We start from the raw sequence: 20,759 nt of genomic DNA, 5'->3' as shown, positions 1-20,759 counted from the left end.
AAGCAGAGAAAGTATAAGTACAAAAAGAACAAAATAATCAGTTTTCAAAATTATAAACTTTGATGCCATGATGCATACTTGATCAGACAAAGCTTTTGAGGGTACCTTTGTGAATCGAGCAATGCCACTCTTGCATGACGGCCACTTAAAATTATGTTTACAGTTCCTTTGATGACGACCTCCTACGAATTTCTAAAGCCGAAGGTATTTTATTTTGCAATATTCTTTGTTTAATTAATTGAAGGGAGAACATTGTGTATTCTGCAATCTGCATGGGAAATGGGAATGGCCTGTAATGGTTCTACAGTACATCCAAAACATATAGCATGCTGATTTTTTATAACAGAAGAATTATATTGAGAAATATATTCTTGTATGAAAAAGACATTTCCTTAGTTTAAAGTATAGATAATACTGTAGTTCTTATTATACAGGGTGTCCAATTTATACATGGAAATTCGTCAACTTCAAAATCATCTTCGTTTTCTATGGTGATAAATTAGACATAAGATAGATATTAAATATTTTAACAATTTTTGTTTTAATTCACTACGTTAGGTGGCAATCAAATCAAATCAAACCGCATGTTTATTGGAACACCCTGTGGTGTTCGACTTCATGAACAAATCTCTACTTTAGCCCCATTCTCTTGTTAAGACGAGAGGTTGGGTGATTTGATAAAGTTGTATCCAATCCAATAAACTGTAACTAGAAGAAAAAGTTGCCAAAAAAATCATCTGGAATCTGGATAAATTTCTTAAAGGTTGAATTTATTGATAACGAGGTTCAGGAAATCTAGGTTTGGTTCCCCTTTCTGGTATCAATTTTATCTTTCGACTTTCGGTGTTAAAGCTGTCATTCACTACTAAAGTACTAAAGTAATCTTTTATGCTTTAAAATTATAGATTATTTTTGAAGGAGTTTAAGAGAAAAACAAAACAAAAATAAATTGACAACTTTTATGTAACTAGATAAATTTGCTGTTCTCCCACTTTTGCGTAAAATAAATACTAATTGAGCTCCGAGGTCACAAAGTTGTACCAGCAATGTCCGATATATTTGCCCTTCCCTTTGTCTAATTTGCTGGGAAATCATCGTATTCCAGTGAACACATGTTTGACTCTTTATTTAAAAAATTTAAAAAAACGTGATAAATATATTTTTCGTGCACAATTTTCAAGTTTCAATCAGTTTAAAAACTTCCCTAAGCACTATGGAATCCGGAATTCTTAAAGAAAACTCATCCAACATAGTTGTGCTGCCATTTCATTCTAAATTCAAATCAATTAAAAAATCTAAGACATCCTTTAAGAGATGTTAGGTACTTTCCCAAATGTGGAATTACCCAAAGTGCAACTTCCCAAGTCTGTCCTAGCCGTAGCAATCTGCACCTAGCCTGTAATAGCCGCGGCGCTCGACACCCTAAACCAGCCAAGCTGCAGCGCGCATCCCCCCCATTACGTCCCCCTTACCTAACCTTTCGGAAATTGCAGCTTAAGTAATTGTCACTTGCGAAATCGCCCTTGAGAAAATGCATTTGAGAAAGTGGCTAACACCATAATATGTATAGTAGAGCAACCCTGCTTCTCTGTACACTGTTTACACATAGTATAAGCATCAAAAATAATGACATTAAGAACGTACTTTTAGAAAACTGTTTTTTAAACTACACATTTCATAGTTCAATTCAAACTATATTTCATAACGACATTTATACAAACATGAAGATTCATAACGCGTCAGCTAAAAATATTCTATAAAAATACATTTGTGTAAGCATTTTAATAAATCGTACCAATATTTTTGTATAGTGTCAGGAAAAAATATTTGCAGAGGCTGATTTTTTAAAATTTCAATTCCGAAGCCGGAGATTTTGATTTATGATTTTGTGCTCCGAACCTCGGAACAGGATTTTTTAAAACCGAGAATATTAAATCAATATTCAGCCGTGAAAAAGAAGCTATTTTTTGTCAATAGCTCAAATGAGTAAACTTATTCGTATTCTGTTCAAATGTTCAGATCGATATGTGAATAAAAGTATAATCCTGTCTTAATCACTTTCAGAGGTTGCTTTCTTGCGCTTCTTTGGTGTCTTCTTGGAGTCATCATCCTCTGTAGAGTCTTCAGTACTTCCCATTTCTTTGTAGCTAACCTTGTTCGTCCTTTTCCTCTGATTCTTTCCCTTTGGAGGCCGGCCTTTCCCCTTCGGAGGCTGAGGTTCATCATCTGAATCTGTTGACTCTCCACTGGTCTCACTGTTCTTTACGCTCCCGCCTCCAATACTCGCCGCCTTTTTAGGTTTCCCCGGGGATTTCGCAGATTTTGATTTCGAGGATTTATGTTTGGGATTTGAATCCTCCTCACTCTCTGAGTCTGCGAGCGCGAATAAATCACTGAACTTTTTCTTCTGGAACTCTGTGCAGAGACTGCGCACAGTTTGGAGTGCGCGTTGTATTGAGCGAAGGTTAAAGAGATCGTAGTTTTTACAGGTTTGTCGGAGAATGTCGAGGTGTCCTAGAGTCATCTCAGACAGAGTTCCTTTTAATAAATCTCGTCTTTATTAATTTTTTTTCTTAGAACTTTTTTAAAGAACTTTTAATGAAAACCGTGTAGGAGGGTTTTCAATGACTGTTGAGAAAATTCAATTAACACAAATGAATGAATTAAATGTTATTTTGACAAGATATTTTCCTAAGCTATTCTGGGTTTTATTTGTGTTTGATGTTCTCTTCCGTTTTCCTCCAGCTGGAGAAGCCTAGAGAAAAAAAACCCCCAAAAATTATTAAATTTTTTATTTAGACGTTAGGGGTGTATTTTTTCTTTTAAAAAAATTACCTCCCCCCCTATGAAATATTTTTTTATTATTGAGCAGAGCGCAAACAAGTTTTTAAGGGTTTTGTTTGCTGAATTTGGGAAAATAAGTAAACTTTTGAATAAAAATAATCAAAAAGGATAAAAAATTTATTCTTTTTCCCCAGATCATCAAAACTCCTGAAAGTTGTTTTAAATACCTATGTATTCTGGTTTGATACCTGTTTACAGAGCTGAGACCCGATGAGATCTCCAAGCTTTTTAGAATCCTCGTACTGCTGGGAGAGCCAGCTGGTCAGCACAGCAGTTACAAACCTGGATATAAATATTTGCCGTCAATCTTTTAGCTTCTTCATTCTACTTTTCAATTTTGTCAGCCTGATAGACTTACTTTCTGACAACCTCAAAATCCTATTTTCCTTCTCTCTAAATTACCACATCTTATATCACCCTAACATCACCTTCATGCCACCGTTACTTCTAGTGCTACCTACCTAACTTATACTGCAATTGAGTTACTTCTCCTATTTCAATCCATATCAGTTTTTCTGACTGTAGATATGTTGTTTGTTTAATTGCAATCAATAAACGTCAAAACGGCTGAACCGATCCTGTATGAATTTGGTGTGAGACCTTGCACAAAGGTTAATGAAGTCAGAAAAAATTTCGATTTTTCAAAATCCACGAAAAAAAGGTAAATCACTAAACGTATTTTATTGTTTGATAGTTTCAGAAGAGAAAATGCAGCAGATAGAGCAATAATAAAAAGCTAAAATCGTAGGAAGCCTAGTTAGTAACTTACATTATAACATCTTATCATTTCCGTAAACCTACTCCTACTCCTACTCCTACTTCTTCTCCTACTCCTACTCCTACTACTACTCCAACTCCAACTCTTCAACTCTCCAACTCTTCAACTCCAACTCCTACTCCAACTCCTACTCCTACTACCTGTCTCCTGGATGTGGTTCTCTTGACATCAGATGTTTGATAAGCTCGGCACTGGGTTTCTCTCTGAAATAAAATAACAATACTCATTGAAAATCAAACCTTTCTAAAATAAATAAACAAATAATCTTATTCCTCTTAGGAAAACAGGATAATATGATTTAATCCTGAAAATTAATTCTTATTTAAAAAAATATCTTGATAATATAAAAACCTGAAATATTAAGTTGGAAAAGTTAAAAAAGATACCTGCGTAGAAGATGCATGAAATGTGTTAGAGCCTCGGCATTCTGTACATAGCTGAGACGAGGGATTAGTGGCAGTATACAGTCAACTGGGATCTCATGCCCTGTACAGTTGTACAATTGTACATAATGCAAAACTAAAGAAGGATGAAAGAGCAGAGGTGAAGGACATTTTTCACCATCCTGCTTATTCTCCAGGTCAAAATTAGCAGCAAGATTTTGATCCTTTAACAGACATTTTTCTCCCAACTTGGATTACATAACAATTTTAGGATTGGTAAAATGTGAATTTAAATTACTATATTACACAAACGGAATTTTTAAATATTTAATGCTCCAATAATATTTTTTTTGCTTTCACAACAAATTAGGTTCTGAACATATTGTCCATGTGATTAAAATTAGAAATAAATTAGATACTTTATACAAATATTAGACTTTTCTTAACTAAGCTTTAAGGTAAAATTATTTTCCGTTCATATACCTTCGAATTAATCTTAAGAATGGATCCGTAAAATATGCCCTTAACATTGTACCGTGTAAATTGTACAATGTAAACAAGTGTACAGTTTACACTGTACGTAAAGTTACCTAGAAGTAGTTGCCAGAGCGCGTACTGTTCAAATGTTTCCCAGGTTAGACTCACACTGATCACTGGCTGGAAACTGTCCTTTTTGAACATAATGAAATCCCTGCAGTGATATTAAACATTTATAATTTATTGACAAAGTTCGTATTCTGATAAAAAGGTCAACAAATTAAAGTAGAGGAAGACGATCTGTAATTTATCTAAAATATTTATCCTTCAAAATTATTGAAAATTAAAGTTTTTGTACATATTGTTTACAAAATTACAGTACACTTAGTACATAAATGTTTATAGTGCCTGGCAATTATATGAGATACAAGGGTTTGTATCTGCCGTCCATCTACACAGGATACAACCAGGTACAGCAAATCAACATTACCTGCAGTATAGTACAGTACGGTAGAGTACAGTACAGTACAGTACAGTACAGTACAGTACAGTACAGTACATAAAAAACATTTTTTTTCGAATCTTAAACGGTTTACTTCAACATTTCATCGAACCAAAAAATAGTTTCTTTTAAATACCGTGGTCAGCATAATACAAAATTGTTCGCTGAAATGGTGATTAAATAATAGGTTGAAATATATTTGAATACAGTATCAGGTACTAAAATGGCTTCATAATTCAAGATTGGTTGGTGTAAATTGTAATGAGTTATCAAGTACTCCAAAATTTTGATGATGATAATGAACCAAATCTCATAAAGTAGATGTTAGTTCCTCATTTTATTGAAAATATATTTCGGTCTGAGTGGACCCTCGTCAGTTCTGACGATATAATAACCATCAAATACTAAAACTATTGCTGAACACTGTAGTAATTATTAAATGGTTACCAATAGCCGCCTTCTGGAAGTGTGTATATATATCAGGAACAAGGTACACAAATAAGCTAACATCATCCTCCTGCAGAACGGACATACATTCATTTTCTTAATATTAGAAAAAAGCGACAGAAAGATATAAAGAAAGGACTGAAAGAGAGCAAGAATAAGAGAACAAAATGGCGTCTAATAGGAAAATAAATAAAGATCATATAGAAGACCATTGGAAGAATAATATCTTTTAGTCGCATAGTTTTAAATGCATAATAAATGGAATTGTTCATGATATAAATGTTTATATTATATGGCATGGTTTGTGCATAAAGGACTTATATAAGAATATATGAAACTTAATATACGGCTGAATAGGATGCATGCATAGCATAGATGCATAGATTTATGTAAGAAAAAAGTTTATATACGGCTGCATAGAATGCATGCATAAACATGAAGTAAATATAAAGCAAACCAATGCCACTATGCACGTCTATGCAAGTGATAAAACTCGTTTTTAACTCCAAAAGTCTCATATCGTACTTGCATCTCAGATTCCCAGCAATAATTTCCTTTCTGGTAGGAAATTATGTGGACATTTTTCAAATAATAATTTTTTCTTCTTACAAAGCTGATATGAAAAAGAAATCAAATACAAATGTAATAAATTAAGATAATGTTTTATAGTTAGAGATTTAAAATAAATAAAGATAAAGATTTAAATCTGAAAATCCTCCAATATGGGAGACCCAGACCGCCCAAGGGGTTAAGTAGCTTAAGCCCTGCCCCCCCGGCCTCCAAAACACATAATGGAGAGATACTACCAGGAGGCGTGGCAGGATCAGAGTCCAGAGGTGTATCTTACCACAGCCTACCAGGGAAGTACTAGGCTACCTGACATTACCTTTTAAGTTGGAGCTACCAAACATAACCATGCATCCAGTAGGCATTTCAGGTCCTTTGCCCTGCCCATCATTGTATGTAACATTGTTAGCACCATCACCCCCCAAAAAATCTTTCATAATTTCTCCTGGAGAGTAAAGGCCTCGTACATTGCATTCCCCAATGTACTTGTCTATATCTCTAGTCCATCGTTCAAATCCAACGGAAGGACAGCACAGAATAACATGTAGTTCGTTGAGAACGAACACATTCCCATCCTCTTCACAAAGTGGGCAGTTTGCATATTGGAAACCCCAAGAGTTTGGACGTCTGTTTCCTAGTCCTACATCTGCAGCCCGGAACCTGTTAATGGTTCTGCTTTCCTGAGAGTCATTCACATGCGGCTGTAGTGTGAACCATCTGACCGGCTCACTCATCCATGCCAGGCTACTGAAACCTCCCTTCACGGATCGTACTGTGTTGACTTGGTACTGCTTGATGGCCTCCTTGATTATTCTCCTGTTAGTTGAAAAGAAGCTCCGGACGGGGAGGTTATTAATTCCTTCCTGTACCTGAGCTGTCCAGGGGTCAGATCCGTCTGCGAGGATTGATTCAACAACCATACGGACTAGCTTGTCGTTCCTAGGTCTAGTAGCAGCGTGGAGAAACAAAAGCTGCCTGGCCATTAGTCTGAGGCCGAAAGGTTTCATGCCTGCATCCAAATAGGCTGAAACTTTGGAAGCCGAAGATGGGAGCTGCAAGACGAACCTTGCTACAGCTCCTTGGATCTTATCAAGCTCGGATATAGTTGCCTTTGTGATCACCATGGCCTCAGTAGCGTATAGGATAGCTGGTATGGCGCATGACTCCCATAGAGTACTTGCCGTCAAGGATCTGTCCAGACCAACCCTAGTACACCCCATGATAGTATGAGCGTAAGCTCGAGCCGTTTGTATCATTTTGGCTTCCCGAGCTTTGACCAAGTTTCTTCCTTTCATGCCTACCTCCACTCCCAGGTACTTAGCTACAAGAGCTGATTCCAAAATAGGCTCTGAATCTGAAATCTTCCAGGACGTATTTCCTGTTCCTGTCGACAGCATGACTGTTTTATCAACAGATAACTTCATATGCATGTCTTGACAAAATTTATGTACAGCACGCAAAAGTCTATTCATGCCACGTATCCTTGTTCTAGAAATGAGGACTAAATCGTCCGCAAACATGAGGGCTGATATTATTACCCCTTCGAAATTAATTCCCTCCTTCATTGCGTGAAGGACTTTACCTAACCCCGACAGGTACAAAGCAAATAAAAGTGGTGACAATACACAACCCTGTTTTACTCCCCAGTGAACCACAATGGGGAAGACAAACCACTCCCAATTCGGACTTGTACAGAGTCATTGTAGTACATGGTTTGGATGATTGATTTAACTCTTCCACCAAAACCTACTGCATCCAATTTAGTGTATAGTAATTCCCTGTTCACTGAGTCATAAGCCTTGGCAATGTCGCAGAATGCCAAAGAAATTACGTGGTTTCGTTTTTTGGCCTTCCTTATGGCTGCAAGAAGTATAAAAACGCAATCTGTGGTAAATAGACCAAATAAATGTCTAAAATAACATGATTTTCAAATCTAATATGATTGTATAAACGTTCCTGACATTGTCTCATATCGTTAACAAGGCAAATATCCAAGCTGTTGTTGTCATCAATAGCCTCGCACAGGTCCTGAATGAACATATTTAGTTGAATTTATTCCATTCAGTAAGAGATACAGGGTTACCCACAAAAGATGAAACTTCAGAGACGACTGTAAGGAAATTTTATTGACTGTTTCCTCATATTGATGATTCCCTGCAAGTGAAATCGACAAATAATTCATGGAATTACTTTATTTCAAGCAAAGACTTAATTCAACCTTGAGATATTTTAAGAGTTTCCGATCGTCTTTACAGTCTCATTTTTCGTGGGTAACCCTGTAAAATGATTATCAATTCTACATAATTTTTCCTTCAAAAAAAAACATGAGGAATTTAGCTTCTGATTAAAATAAGCTGAGGTCGAAGCTTTTATACTTTTAATCTTTTGAGAAAATATTAATCTGTGAAAGACGATGCCTGGCCGCATTAAACAAATCCCACAAGATTCAACGGAATGAGATAGAACGGATGCGGGGCATTGTATTGAAACATCTACACGTGTGATATCGATTTTAACTCATGTTCTGAACCCTCTAGTAGTAAGTTATAAGAAATATATATACTGGAAGTTACTTTATGCGTTTCATTAGAGTTTGACTCCCGTCCTCTATAAATCCTTATTTTAAAGTTAATTCTATTTAATCTTAAACCATCAGAATTCGTTTCTCGGCTTATGGGATATTTCAAGTGTCAGCTGTTTTTTGCGGATTAAACACTAAATCAGTTCAAAATAAAAATTTCTGCTGTGGCATCGAAATAAGACGTATTAGGTTAGCGCTGTCTCATACAAAGTTTCCTAACTCTAATTTTTTTGTATTTTGTTTAATTGTATACATACCTTATATAGATTAGCTTTAGCTTTGTAGTCTAGTTTATTGTAGGATTTCAGAAAATACAGAAGGTAATATCCAAGGCGAGGTTGTAGACCGTACAGTTCAGCCAGTACTGTACAACAAACATTTATCAACGCTGTATTATACAGTAAGACCCATAAAAGGGTTTAATAGAAAAACAACTGTTAGACTCGAGCTTTTTTTATTACAGAAACACAGAAATTGTGCAGTGTAAACAGACCCATTTCAAATAATAACAAATCAGACTTCAAAGTACGTCCAACTTCCATACTTCAAGTCGGTTTTTAAGCTACTAGTAAAAATGTTCTCTCCCCACCCCCTATACAAAGGATACAAGATTTATCCCCGCCCTCAGTACAATAAAATCCAGACTTTTCCCTCCCTCTATCTATATATAATAAAACAAGATATTAATATATATGTTGCGTATAGCTGGCCAAACGGCTATACCGATTGGGCTGAAATTTTTTGAGGACACTCATGGGTGGCCGGGGGGTGTTAAAGGCTAAAAATAATTAGAATTTTTTTTTGTTCAAAAATGTTCTCTTTTTCCATGGGCAAGACCGGGCCCTCCAGCTAGTATAAAATAAACCAGATTTCTCCCCTCCCTCAGTAAAAAATAAACCAGATTTCTTCTCCCCCTAAATACAAATAAACCAGATTTCCCCCTTACCTAAATACAAAATAAACAAAATGTCTCCCCTCCCTCTAACTATTAATGAATTCAGTCAATCAATATAAAATGAACAAGATGTCCCCCCTCCCTCTAACTATTGATAAATACAATCAATCAATACAAAATAAACAAGATGTCCCCCGTCACTTTAACTATTGAAAAATACAGTCAATCAATACAAAATAAAGATTTCTCCCTCTAACTATTGATAAATATTCCTGCGAGTATGGGTTGACGGTTAGGATCTATCTCACTAATCTCACACAGTGTTCTGAACACAACAAACAGAGGTTGACCGATAGAATCCTCGATATTCTCCGAGGTCGGAACCTCGGGGAATATTTTCCCCTCGAACTGATCTTTCAAAATATCTGAAAGTTTTTCAGCGACTTGTCGGGCCTCCTCACCATCAGTTTGCTCCTAATAAATATTTAACAATCAATACATTTTTAATACTTAAAATACGAATAGCTTGCTCTTCTTTATCAAATCAAATTATCCGGGGTATATATTTTCTTGAATAATCTTTAAATAGTCCTTTTATTTCCTGTCTGGTTTGGTAAATCATCTGAGCGGAGAACTCAATTCTATTCGAAATATCGAGATCAATGCTAGATCTTGATCTTTTGTTAACCTGCAGATCAATTTAATCTTTATTCGAAATAATGGTAATTAGTAATCGTAAACTGAAGGAATTACTGAAATGAAGAGATCCTCAAATTAAAAGTACCCCCAGTGGATATTGAGATTAAGCGATCAGGATTATGAGTATCCCAGCTCTGGTTACTAACCTGTATAAGAAGTTGAACTAACTGATCCATGATCTCACATCTCCTCTCACTGCTCCTCTCCTCCTTGAGCTCCTCCAGCTTCTCCTGGATATCTCTCTCTCCGTTCTCCTCCCCGTTGCTGTGGTTCAGGTGGTTCACCTGGTTTACCGGTATCCGTCGATCCAGCCCAGGCAACCGATCTATTTAAAACTCTATTAAAGGGAATGTTCACAAATGGTATCATGGTCGAGACTTTCGAAATTGTACACGAGATTGATAAAGTTGGCTGTAGAGTTTGTACAAGACAGAGGAGAGAGAGTAACACACGGCTTTTAGTGAATCCCTTGAACATTAAAAGAAAACTATCCAATACAGAGATGAGAAAAGATTTTTCTCTAATCATGCAGTTCAACTATGGAACGAACTGCCAAAATAAATAAAAAGAGCTAAATTAGTTTGAGAAATGAATGAATGTACCAGACTGGAAGATCGGAAAGATCGATACGGACAAATTATTGATATATTTAACAGAAAAAATAAGTAAAGAAAAAATGTTTTATTTCACTGTGCAGTGTAAATAATCTTTTAAGATTAATTATGACAATGAATATTTTTTCTTATTTGCATGGATCGAAATGAAACCGATTCCTTCTTTAACTCCCTCCCCCCTTCAACTTATTAAAAAATTGCTCTCAAATATTAATAATGGCTAATGAAATTTATTTACTTTAAATTTGGAATTGTTTTCTCTCAAGATATAAAATACTGAAATTACAGGCAAGTGTCTGTCCGGTCAGTTTTCCCCACTGAAATGTAGAAAACTGTCCTGAGTAGGACTGTGCTTGACATTCGGCCCCCCAACCTTAAAATCATTGGTTTACTTTTTTTAGGGGGACTAAGCCCGTCCTGCACATTGAATTAAAATTTTCTCTTGAAAGAGCCTGCACTGATCCTACCTACGGAGTAACTGAGTTTATTAAGCTGTGGAGCTGGGACTGATCCTACCTACGGAGTAACTAAGTTTATTCAGCTGTGGAGCTGGGACTGATCCTACCTACGGAGTAACTGAGTTTATTAAGCTGTGGAGCTGGGACTGATCCTACCTACGGAGTAACTGAGTTTATTAAGCTGTGGAGCTGGGACTGATCTTACCTACGGAGTAACTGAGTTTATTAAGCTGTGGAACTGGAGCTGAATGCCCGTTATTACTCGACACTTCAGGGGTTGAGGGAACAATGACGGGGGCGAGAACAACATCCTCGTCAGGCTGGTATCCTTGGAGGCTGGGAAGGTCGTCATCCTCGTCGTCGGAGAAGGTTGGACCTCCGTCACCATCATGCATCATCTCCTCATCCTAAAAATAGAAAAAATATATAAATAGATAACTCTCCCTCTACCGCTTGAGGAAGAACGAAAATCCACCTTCGAGCCACGATTTTCTTGGTCCGGCATGCAAACCTTATATTAAAGTCTAATATTATTTCATGCCTTGAAACTTGAGAATTTAGGAAAATTTGAAGAAAGTACAGTTAAGCGACAAACAGTCCTCAAACACCACTTTGCAAAAATTTTCTTTCAACAGTTCTTATCTTGGACAGAAAGATAATCTAATAAATCCTACAAACTATTCAGAATTGTATAACACTGATAAAACTTGCCTTATCAAGAATAATCGCCGGGTCTGATCTATCCTCCTCTTCTTTAGCTAGGAACCCGCCGAACCGTTCCTTCAACATCGCCCTTAGCTCCCGGTCTAACCGCTGATTGTCAAACAGCGGGCTCAGGGAGGGCAACACTTTTTTGTCAACAATTTGGCGCAAAGAGGAATAAATTCCATTCCTCACCTAGTGTAATGAACTCATTTTAACAGATGTAGCTAGAAACTGGGAAATCTCGAGGAAAATATGAACTTCAACGAACAATTAAGGTCAAATGAATGTGGGGTTTTATGAGGGAGTTAAGGTATTTGTTGTAAGAGAAAACGGGATCTTTATGTCTCTACATAAAACTATTACGTATTCAACCAGAATTCAATTTCAACTTGATGAAATTTATTTATTTATGTAATATATGTTCAAATTCGTCAAAATTTAATTTCAAGTATATGTTCATTTTCAATAGGTTCCCGATTCACTTAATGGAGCTCAATAAATCTGATCAATAATGTTATTAATATCTTCGTTCTAGCTTGGAATATTTCCTACATTGCTTGTGCAGCAGATATCCGCAAGTATAGAGAAACCCCCGATTAAAAACTAACTAAACATAAATATATCATTCATTCTTAATGAGACAAAGTTTTAAAGGATACATGTGAAATTCACATTGTGAATATGGTGTGCCGGTGCCACTCTATAAATGGAATCGGAGAGTCACTTTACAGTCCGTTTACAGTCCGTTAAGAAGGCGATGGGAAAAATTGTAATAATTGAAAAAAACATTTAATTTCTTTGAATTCATTCCTTATCGCATCCTGCCGGATAGAAATTATTAATAATCCTGCAGAGGAAATCTAAAAGTGTGGCTGTGATGGCAGGGTGGGGACGAAGACTGTGGTGCATGACAAGAATGGCGGGCTCGATATTCATGATGTTATCCTTGTCCGCCTCGTAGAATAACCAGTCATAGAACAGGGCCAGCTTAGCGTTACTAGCAGCAACTGGGTTTGTACAGGTCGTTAGAAGCCAACCTAATTAAATATTCATTAAATTAAAAAAACAATAAGTAACATAAAACTGTGGAAAAGGAAGACGAATGTTAAGACCCAAATTATGATTTTAAATAGTCCAGTGAACAAGAAACACAATAATTGTTCTGTGTCTGGGTGTGTACACGTTACACAACACAAACCTGTTTTACTTAAACAACTTCTCTTGATAATATCTATCTGTACAAAATAAGGATTTATATAGTGCAGAAGGCATGTAATTACAGTTATGAAATAAATAAATTTAAAAGTATTAAAAAATAATCTTTGATTAAACATGAAAATATTTAAGACTTTATGCAGATCACCGGCATCAATTAAATTTTTAAGTAACTGACCTATAACTGCCCATCTGGGGATGATATCAGAACAAAGGAGTTCATTTGTAGGATGGATAACACCCACAATAAAACGGATTAAATCACATCTAACCATTAGAATTATTATTTTTAATCAAAAAAGAATATTTAAACTGAAATAGGAATTGTGGATGGAAGGGATTGTTCACTTCCACTTCTTCTATGCTGCATATAAGCTTAAATCAGTAGTTGAACTGGACATACTCAGTTTAACAAAAAGTTAAATAATAATGTTCCCCTGAGAGACTGGGACTCCATTGTTGCCAGATAATTTTTCTGAAACCAATCTTGGTATCTTTTATGAGAACCAAAACGAACCTTAAAAATTAAAGTTAGGTTAGAGTTCATGTTCAGGTAAGGTTTGAGTTCGAGTTCATGTTCATGTTCAGGTAAGGTTTGAGTTCATGTTCATGTTCAGGTAAGGTTTGAGTTCATGTTCATGTTCATGTTCATGTTCATGTTCATGTTCATGTTCATGTTCATGTTCATGTTCATGTTCACGTTCATGTTCATGTTCATGTTCATGTTCATGTTCATTCATGTTCATGTTCATGTTCATGTTCATGTTCATGTTCATGTTCATGTTCATGTTCATGTTCATGTTCATGTTCATGTTCATGTTCATGTTCATGTTCATGTTCATGTTCATGTTCATGTTCATGTTCATGTTCATGTTCATGGTTAAGTATAGGATCAGGTTAGGTTTAAGTTCAGGATCATGTTCATGTTTAGTGTTTAGTGACCTATAATTTATGTAGGGAAAGATAGATTTTTTACAAGAAAGGGGCAAGGCAATAATTATACACTTTTTTCTTCTTTTTTTCAGAAGCAATTAGAAAAATTCCCATCGATTTTTGCTTGAGAGCATGAGACCTTTAAATAAGAGTTTAGGTGGGGGTCCAAAATAAAAGGGGGAAGGGGACCTGAGATGTGAGGTAGACCAGTTTCTTCTCCATATCTGGGGTTATTCGAGATTGCAGAAATCTCCTGCAAAAATAATAATTACGTTATTACTTTTGAATCCCACTAAAATAATTGTCTTATTCACAATTAAAAATAAAAATGTTTAAAGCTTTTTCATATTTCTTCTACATAGGATATCTAATATGTTTCCTTTTACATAAAATCTGTAAAGAGCATTAAATAATGAACAATGTATAACAATGCTATGTACAACATATACGTATACTGATTAACTGACGACCAGTATAAATTTCATATAAATCTAATAAGGTCACCGTATGATGTACAATTAACATAATGCTTAAAAATATATACCACTTTAATAATAATAATAATAATAATAATAATAATAATAATAATAATAATAATAATAATAATAATAATAATAATAATAATAATAATTAATAATAATGATCTATGTAAACAAAATGGATTTTCTTCTAAAAGTCATAATTAGTTGCGCAAATGGGGAAAAAATATCAGACATCATGATATAACTGAAAATAAAAACTCAAGACTAGTGTGGGAACCAATTCCCTAATTAAACCAAGCTAAGATTTCCGTGGTTCTACAGAGTTACCCAATCAAAATTTGAGGCAAATTGGTCAAGGGATTTCCGAGTTCTGATCGGACAAACAGATAAACAAACATTGTTTACTTCTTTATCTACCATAAAAGTAGTAATCTCTGCTTGTCTATTTTTATGTCTGATTATAACTCATGAACCCCTTGACCGATTTGCCTCAAGCTTTGATAGGAAAAGTCAAGAGCTACAGGGATGTGTTTAGTATAGTTTAAAAAATTGAGTTTTGTAGGGAAAACTTAGTCTGGAAGCAATGCTGCTTAATTTATATATATTTCAGTTCCTATACTTCACATTTTATCAAAAAAGAATTGTATATTATAGACGTGTCCCCCTGCTACCTGTTCTATCTCCGGTATCCTAGCAACATTCTGAAGAAGACGAACTAGGTCCCGACCAATCTGTATCACGTCGTTAAACCGGTCCCGTATCAAACCAACAACAAAGTTTACTTCCTTAGTCCTAGAATAAACAATACAGTGAGACTCATAAAACTGTGAAATAGGAAGACGACTGTTAAGACTCAATTTATCATCATAAATAGATTAAGAAATATGCGACCCTTCATTACCCTGATTCCCAAATTCAGCAAAAAAAACTTTTTTTTTTGGGGGGGGGGGGGAAATCAGTTTCAAAAGAAAAAATATACCCCGATAAACTGTACCTGAGAGCCGACAGATTGGAATGAGCATGATCTTCAATTATCCTAGAAAAATGATTCAATAAAAAATAAAATTAAAAATCTAAATATAATAATGGTTGTACTTTTCATACAGGTTCCACATTCTAACAAACCCTAGTTTTTAATTGGCTTCGAATAGAATTGAAAAAAAAATTTTCTTCGACATTATTTGAATTTTCTATGGTTCATTTACTGAATTGGGATAAATATCTGAACAATCTGAACAAATTAGAATAATGACTTTTTCCCTATTTTTATAAAGTCCTAGAAAACTTAATCAAATAATACCTAGAGTTACCATTGGGAATTAAAAAAAATCAGTTAAAAATTTTGTGGTTAATTTTTTCTTAACTCGGGAAAATACCTGGCGTTACGATTGGGAAAAGTAAAAAAATAAGATTTTAATTTAGTTTCAGAATTTTTAATTGTATTGTTGTATTTTTTGACCTTATTAATTATAATAACAATAATAATAATAATAATGTATTTAGCTATGAAAATTCTTACTCTGTCGCAAGATTAAACAATAACGAACGAACTAACCAACATTTTTTTCTTTTTTGTTTCCGAGTAAAAGTTATGTATTTATGTCAAACGCTGACTTAAACAGTTCAATTTTCGTGGAGCCTTATAACGTAAATAAATCATTATTTCCAAAAACATTAAAAAAAGGTTGCCCATGTCTACCTGAGATAGGTGTATACTACACTAGAGAGAAGGAACTGGAATTTCTCCAACAAGCTCTGTGCTCTGTATAGATATCATACCCGAGATATGTGTATACTACACTGGAGAGGAGGAACTGGAATTTCTCCAACCAAGCTCTGTGCTCAGTATAGATATCATACCTGAGATAGTTGTATACTACACTCGAGAGGAGGAACTGGAATTTCTCCAACCAAGCTCTGTGCTCTGTATAGATATCGTACCTGAGATAGTTGTATACTACACTGGAGAGGAGGAACTGGAATTTCTCCAACCAAGCTCTGTGCTCAGTATAGATATCATACCTGAGATAGGTGTATACTACACTGGAGAGGAGGAACTGGAATTTCTCCAACCAAGCTCTGTGCTCAGTATAGATATCCATCAGGGTGTCAGCCAACCACAGATTCTTCTGACTGAAAATTAAAATAATTCAGACAAAACATATCTTTTTATATCGAAATCTTTTAAGTAAGTTTTAATATACCCTGTTTTCATTGTATTTTAACCTAAAGGTTATGATATTTTGTCTTTAGGTTGATTTTTAATAATAATAATATTCTGTTATTCAAGGAAGTTTTCTTTTGTTATTTACTACTAAATATTCCAGAAAATGTGTGACATTTTTAAAGTTTTTTTTTTGAATTTCAAAATACTTAAAATATGGATGTTTATAAAATCTTTTTTTTTGCAAAATTTACGGAAAAGCGTTTGAAATTTTATAAAGCATAACACTTTTTCAAAATAATTTTGCTACAAATTCTTTTCTAGATTTTTATTTGTTAACTGAAAATTTATTAGCATTTTGTAATTCATTGAGGTACGGCAACTTTGAGGGGGTTGGAAGGATCACAGGGGTTCGGTGTAAAATGATGCGTAGAAAATCCCCCCCCCCCTCTCCATCATTCCCTGGTATTGTTAATTACCTAAGGTCTCCTCCTGCAATTTGTCTCATTAATGTCCAACATAAACCATCAATATTTTGAACCTAACGGAACCAGAAAATCTACCTTTTTGCCATTTTAAGTTAAATTACCTACATAAGTGCCATAAAAATTGGCAACTGCACACCAATTTAGAAAAAAAATTTACTTTTTGATGAAAAAGTCCTAAAAAAAAGAACTGAACAATTTTTTATTAAAGTTAAGTGTGTGTTTTTTTTCCAAAGGGGGGGAGGGGTTATTATTTATTTTTTAAATATTTTGATTTCAGGTTTCCTGGTTTTTGATCATCTCTCTGACGATCCATAGCAGCTGGCGACGAACCTCTTCCTTTAACTAAAAAAGATTCGTAAAACCCAGCTTTTATGAAAAAAAAAATTTTAGTAAAAAAGAAACCATGTCAAAAAAGTAAAACAGAACCAAAAGAATGTCAATAATAAAAATAAGATGCCATTAAAAAAAATATTAAATACACAGAACAGAACTAAAATTAGTTCAAATTAGATAATTGTTTTAGTTCGCTAACCTTGAGGTATTTATCCAGCACTAGTCTTGTCAGTTCATTGAGTACACAGTGTAATCCATCACGGGACACAAGGGTTAAATGTCTAAAAAAAAGAATAATTAAAATTAAAATTATTATAAAAAATAATTTTATTATTATATTATTATTTATTTAATATTATTCTTATATTCTATTATTATATTAATAGTTTTTTTTCTTCTTACTTTAAATCACTGGATGGTTTAAGGGACTATTAACGTGAAATCTAATGACCATGAATTATAAGAGAGAATCCTTTTCTCAAAAATTAAAAATGGAGATATCTTCGCTTTTCACATCTTAAAAAACAAACTACGACACAATTTCAAAGATTCTATGACAACTAAAAATCACGCCAACAATCTCATTTAGTTTTATGCATTTTATCTTAGTCTTTTTCATTTATTTTCAAGATAAAACATGGCTTTGCTTTTTCATGACATTGCTTAAAGGGTCCGAATACTAAACTTTAAATTTTCTATCTTTTCCTTTAAATAAAAAACCGTTTAGCCTACCTGTAATGTTTCTGTGCATTATCTGGTTCAATAAGTATAAGAAGCATGTAACCAACCGTAATATCTTCATGACTTTTAGCATCCTTTAAACATTCATTATGTTTTATTTGCAAACTTCAGATTGGTAAAGAAAACAAAAATGAGGAAATATTTCTTGATCACATGCAACGTATTTTTTTAACATATTATGCAATTATTCATAATCATATTAATATTATGCAATTAGCATTTTAAAGATATTTTTAGGAGATATTTTTAATTATTGAGAACGATTCCTCCCTTAAACAATTTGTAAGGTGAAAAAATTCAAAATGCAAATAAGTCATAATCATGCATGCTGTGTGGAAATATCAAATTCAATAGTTTAGAGGGGGAAGAGATCATGCTCTAAGAACTGTGAGGAAAAATGAAAAGTTGGGCTTCCCCTATATATAATACTTTTAGCCAAAAAATAGTTAATTAAATTTAGGTGGAATTTATCACACCTAATATTTCCGTTGTAGGGTGATTAAGTGACTTTATCGCCCTACAACAGGGCGAAAAAGTAACTTTTTCACCCTGTTATTAAAATTTCAAATTTCATACCTAATTTGTCTCATTGTAGTGCATGGGATAAAGTTACTTAGATAATTTGAGTAAAATTGAATAAAAGGATATACGTTATTGAAATGGTTTTATGGGTGATTTTGCTGTGATTTTTAACTTTTCTAGTTTGTTTTCTATCAAAAAACAACTAGAAAAAATTAAAATCCCGGCAAAAACTTTTTCGCACTTAATAATACCCATTACAATGACATAAATAGATATTATTTCCACCGATTCGTAATTATTTCTATTATTATGAAAGGAAAAAAATATATCTCCTGAAATCTTGAAAATTGAATAGACATAAATTGAATTCCTTAGCCACGGTTGTGCTCAGAGCATCATTTAATTCTTTCTCTCCTTTCCCCTGAATAATCCCCTGCAAGGAGACAATCAGCTTTTCATACCTCTCCTCCTGATAAATAAAAGATACAATTAATACAACAGCTTGAGAATCAGAAAACTGTGGATTAGTAAGACGACATTAAAGCAATAACGCGCTGTATTTAATGTTTTCAGTGAAATGGGCCTGATTGCACCGAAAAATTGCTGTCTCACTATTTATAAAGTCATATATTAAGTATAAAAGTCGTCTTCCTATTCCAGAATCCAGAGTTGGCTGGTTCTTAATGTTTTCGAAAAACTTTAATCTTTTATTGTATTCTCCTTTAATGCTTGATTTAGATAGATCAGGAAAAAAAGTGGTAATTTCCTAGTATACGATTTTTGGACTCCCCCGCCAAAAAACCCATTAAATATGAAATATGTTAAATTGTTAATAATTATATCAAGTAATCATGAATCACTTGCAGGTCTTTAAACTCTGTAAGCTTAGTTTTAACTGTAAAATTAAAAAATTATTATGACCTGTTCATCCTTTATGTCAAGAAGTGCAAGGCTGAATAAGCGCGATGTTGGAACTGTTTTTTTCAAATCCATCACAGAGCTTGCACACACACCACTAACACACTTTAATTAATGGGAAAACCATAAAAACAGTAATTAATCAATTCTGAAAAATAGCAGAAATAATAAATTTGATTAAATTCCTCGGAGTTCAGTGTAAACAAAGTTGAGTTGAATGCGTACGTACGCAAACTTGAATTAAACCGGCAAGCGTAGCAGACGGGCTTTCCTTTCCTCCTTTTCTAGCAAACAGCTGAGATCGACTGAGCATAAAGACTAGAGAAGCAATGTATTCACTATATTCCGACCCCGTACCGTCCCGTCCTACCGTCCAACAGTAACGAGTACTAAGAGAGAGAGAAAGAAACAGAGAGAGAGAGCGAGAGAGATGGGGGGGGGAGGGGGTAAGAGGTTGGGTTTGGATTTGATACCTTTCGTGTAAGAAATGCTTTTAGAATTAGGTTTTTGTTGTAAATTACAGTTTTGTCAATTGTTAAAAACAGTAAATGATTTGATGATTATTTATAGAATATAGTAGAAAGAGTAGAAATGTCTTTCATAATTAAAATTGAAGCAATAGACAATTATTTGTTGTACAAAATTCAGGGGCGTGCGGAGCTTAAAGTGTGGGAGGGGAGGGGGACACCTTTAGCGAGCGCAGCGCGGCGAAATTTATTTTGTGCACCTTCTTGAAGATTTTGTAGCCCCCCCCCCCCCTCGAAAAACCCATATTTTGACAAAATTACTATTTAGTTTTTTGTCTTTAAGAACCGTATATCTTTTATTCTTAGTCTGCTTGGTTATACTTAGACTATTATTATGTTTTTAAATATCAGAGTTGTAAAGGAAATAAGATTTAGTCAAAACTCTCAACTTATAATCCCATTGCAACTCTTAGCCCAAGTAAAAATATAAGTGCTGAAATTTTAAGTAAAAAGAATTAAAAATTGGATGAAAACTTGCCTTTTGAT

The 20,759-nt window shown here is 34.3% G+C and overlaps 1 protein-coding gene across 1 annotated transcript; it reads right to left on the bottom strand.

Annotated features, from left to right (window-relative positions):
• Nucleotides 1-1,673: 1,673 nt before the first annotated feature.
• LOC111695365 (integrator complex subunit 3) lies at nt 1,674-19,977 on the bottom strand. Its single transcript, XM_023464680.1, has 28 exons — nt 19,750-19,977; nt 19,199-19,297; nt 18,298-18,380; nt 17,765-17,846; nt 17,515-17,574; nt 17,224-17,285; nt 16,603-16,713; nt 15,575-15,616; nt 15,252-15,372; nt 14,986-14,993; nt 14,288-14,351; nt 13,603-13,682; nt 13,344-13,432; nt 12,761-12,987; nt 11,957-12,142; nt 11,451-11,652; nt 10,320-10,498; nt 9,747-9,948; nt 8,837-8,943; nt 7,955-8,026; nt 5,432-5,501; nt 4,891-4,972; nt 4,596-4,696; nt 4,009-4,108; nt 3,763-3,825; nt 3,033-3,126; nt 2,692-2,755; nt 1,674-2,538 (listed from the first exon to the last, which is right to left on the bottom strand). The coding sequence occupies exons 1-28, from the start codon at nt 19,819-19,821 to the stop codon at nt 2,051-2,053; spliced, it is 3,210 nt and encodes a 1,069-aa protein (XP_023320448.1). The 5' UTR covers nt 19,822-19,977; the 3' UTR covers nt 1,674-2,050.
• Between the last annotated feature and the right edge of the window lie 782 nt (nt 19,978-20,759).

The sequence above is a fragment of the Eurytemora carolleeae genome, unplaced genomic scaffold (assembly GCF_000591075.1).
Source record: "Eurytemora carolleeae unplaced genomic scaffold, Eaff_2.0 scaffold8, whole genome shotgun sequence".
Lineage (NCBI taxonomy): Eukaryota > Metazoa > Arthropoda > Copepoda > Calanoida > Temoridae > Eurytemora > Eurytemora carolleeae.
This window is presented reverse-complemented; position numbering and strand designations above follow the sequence as displayed.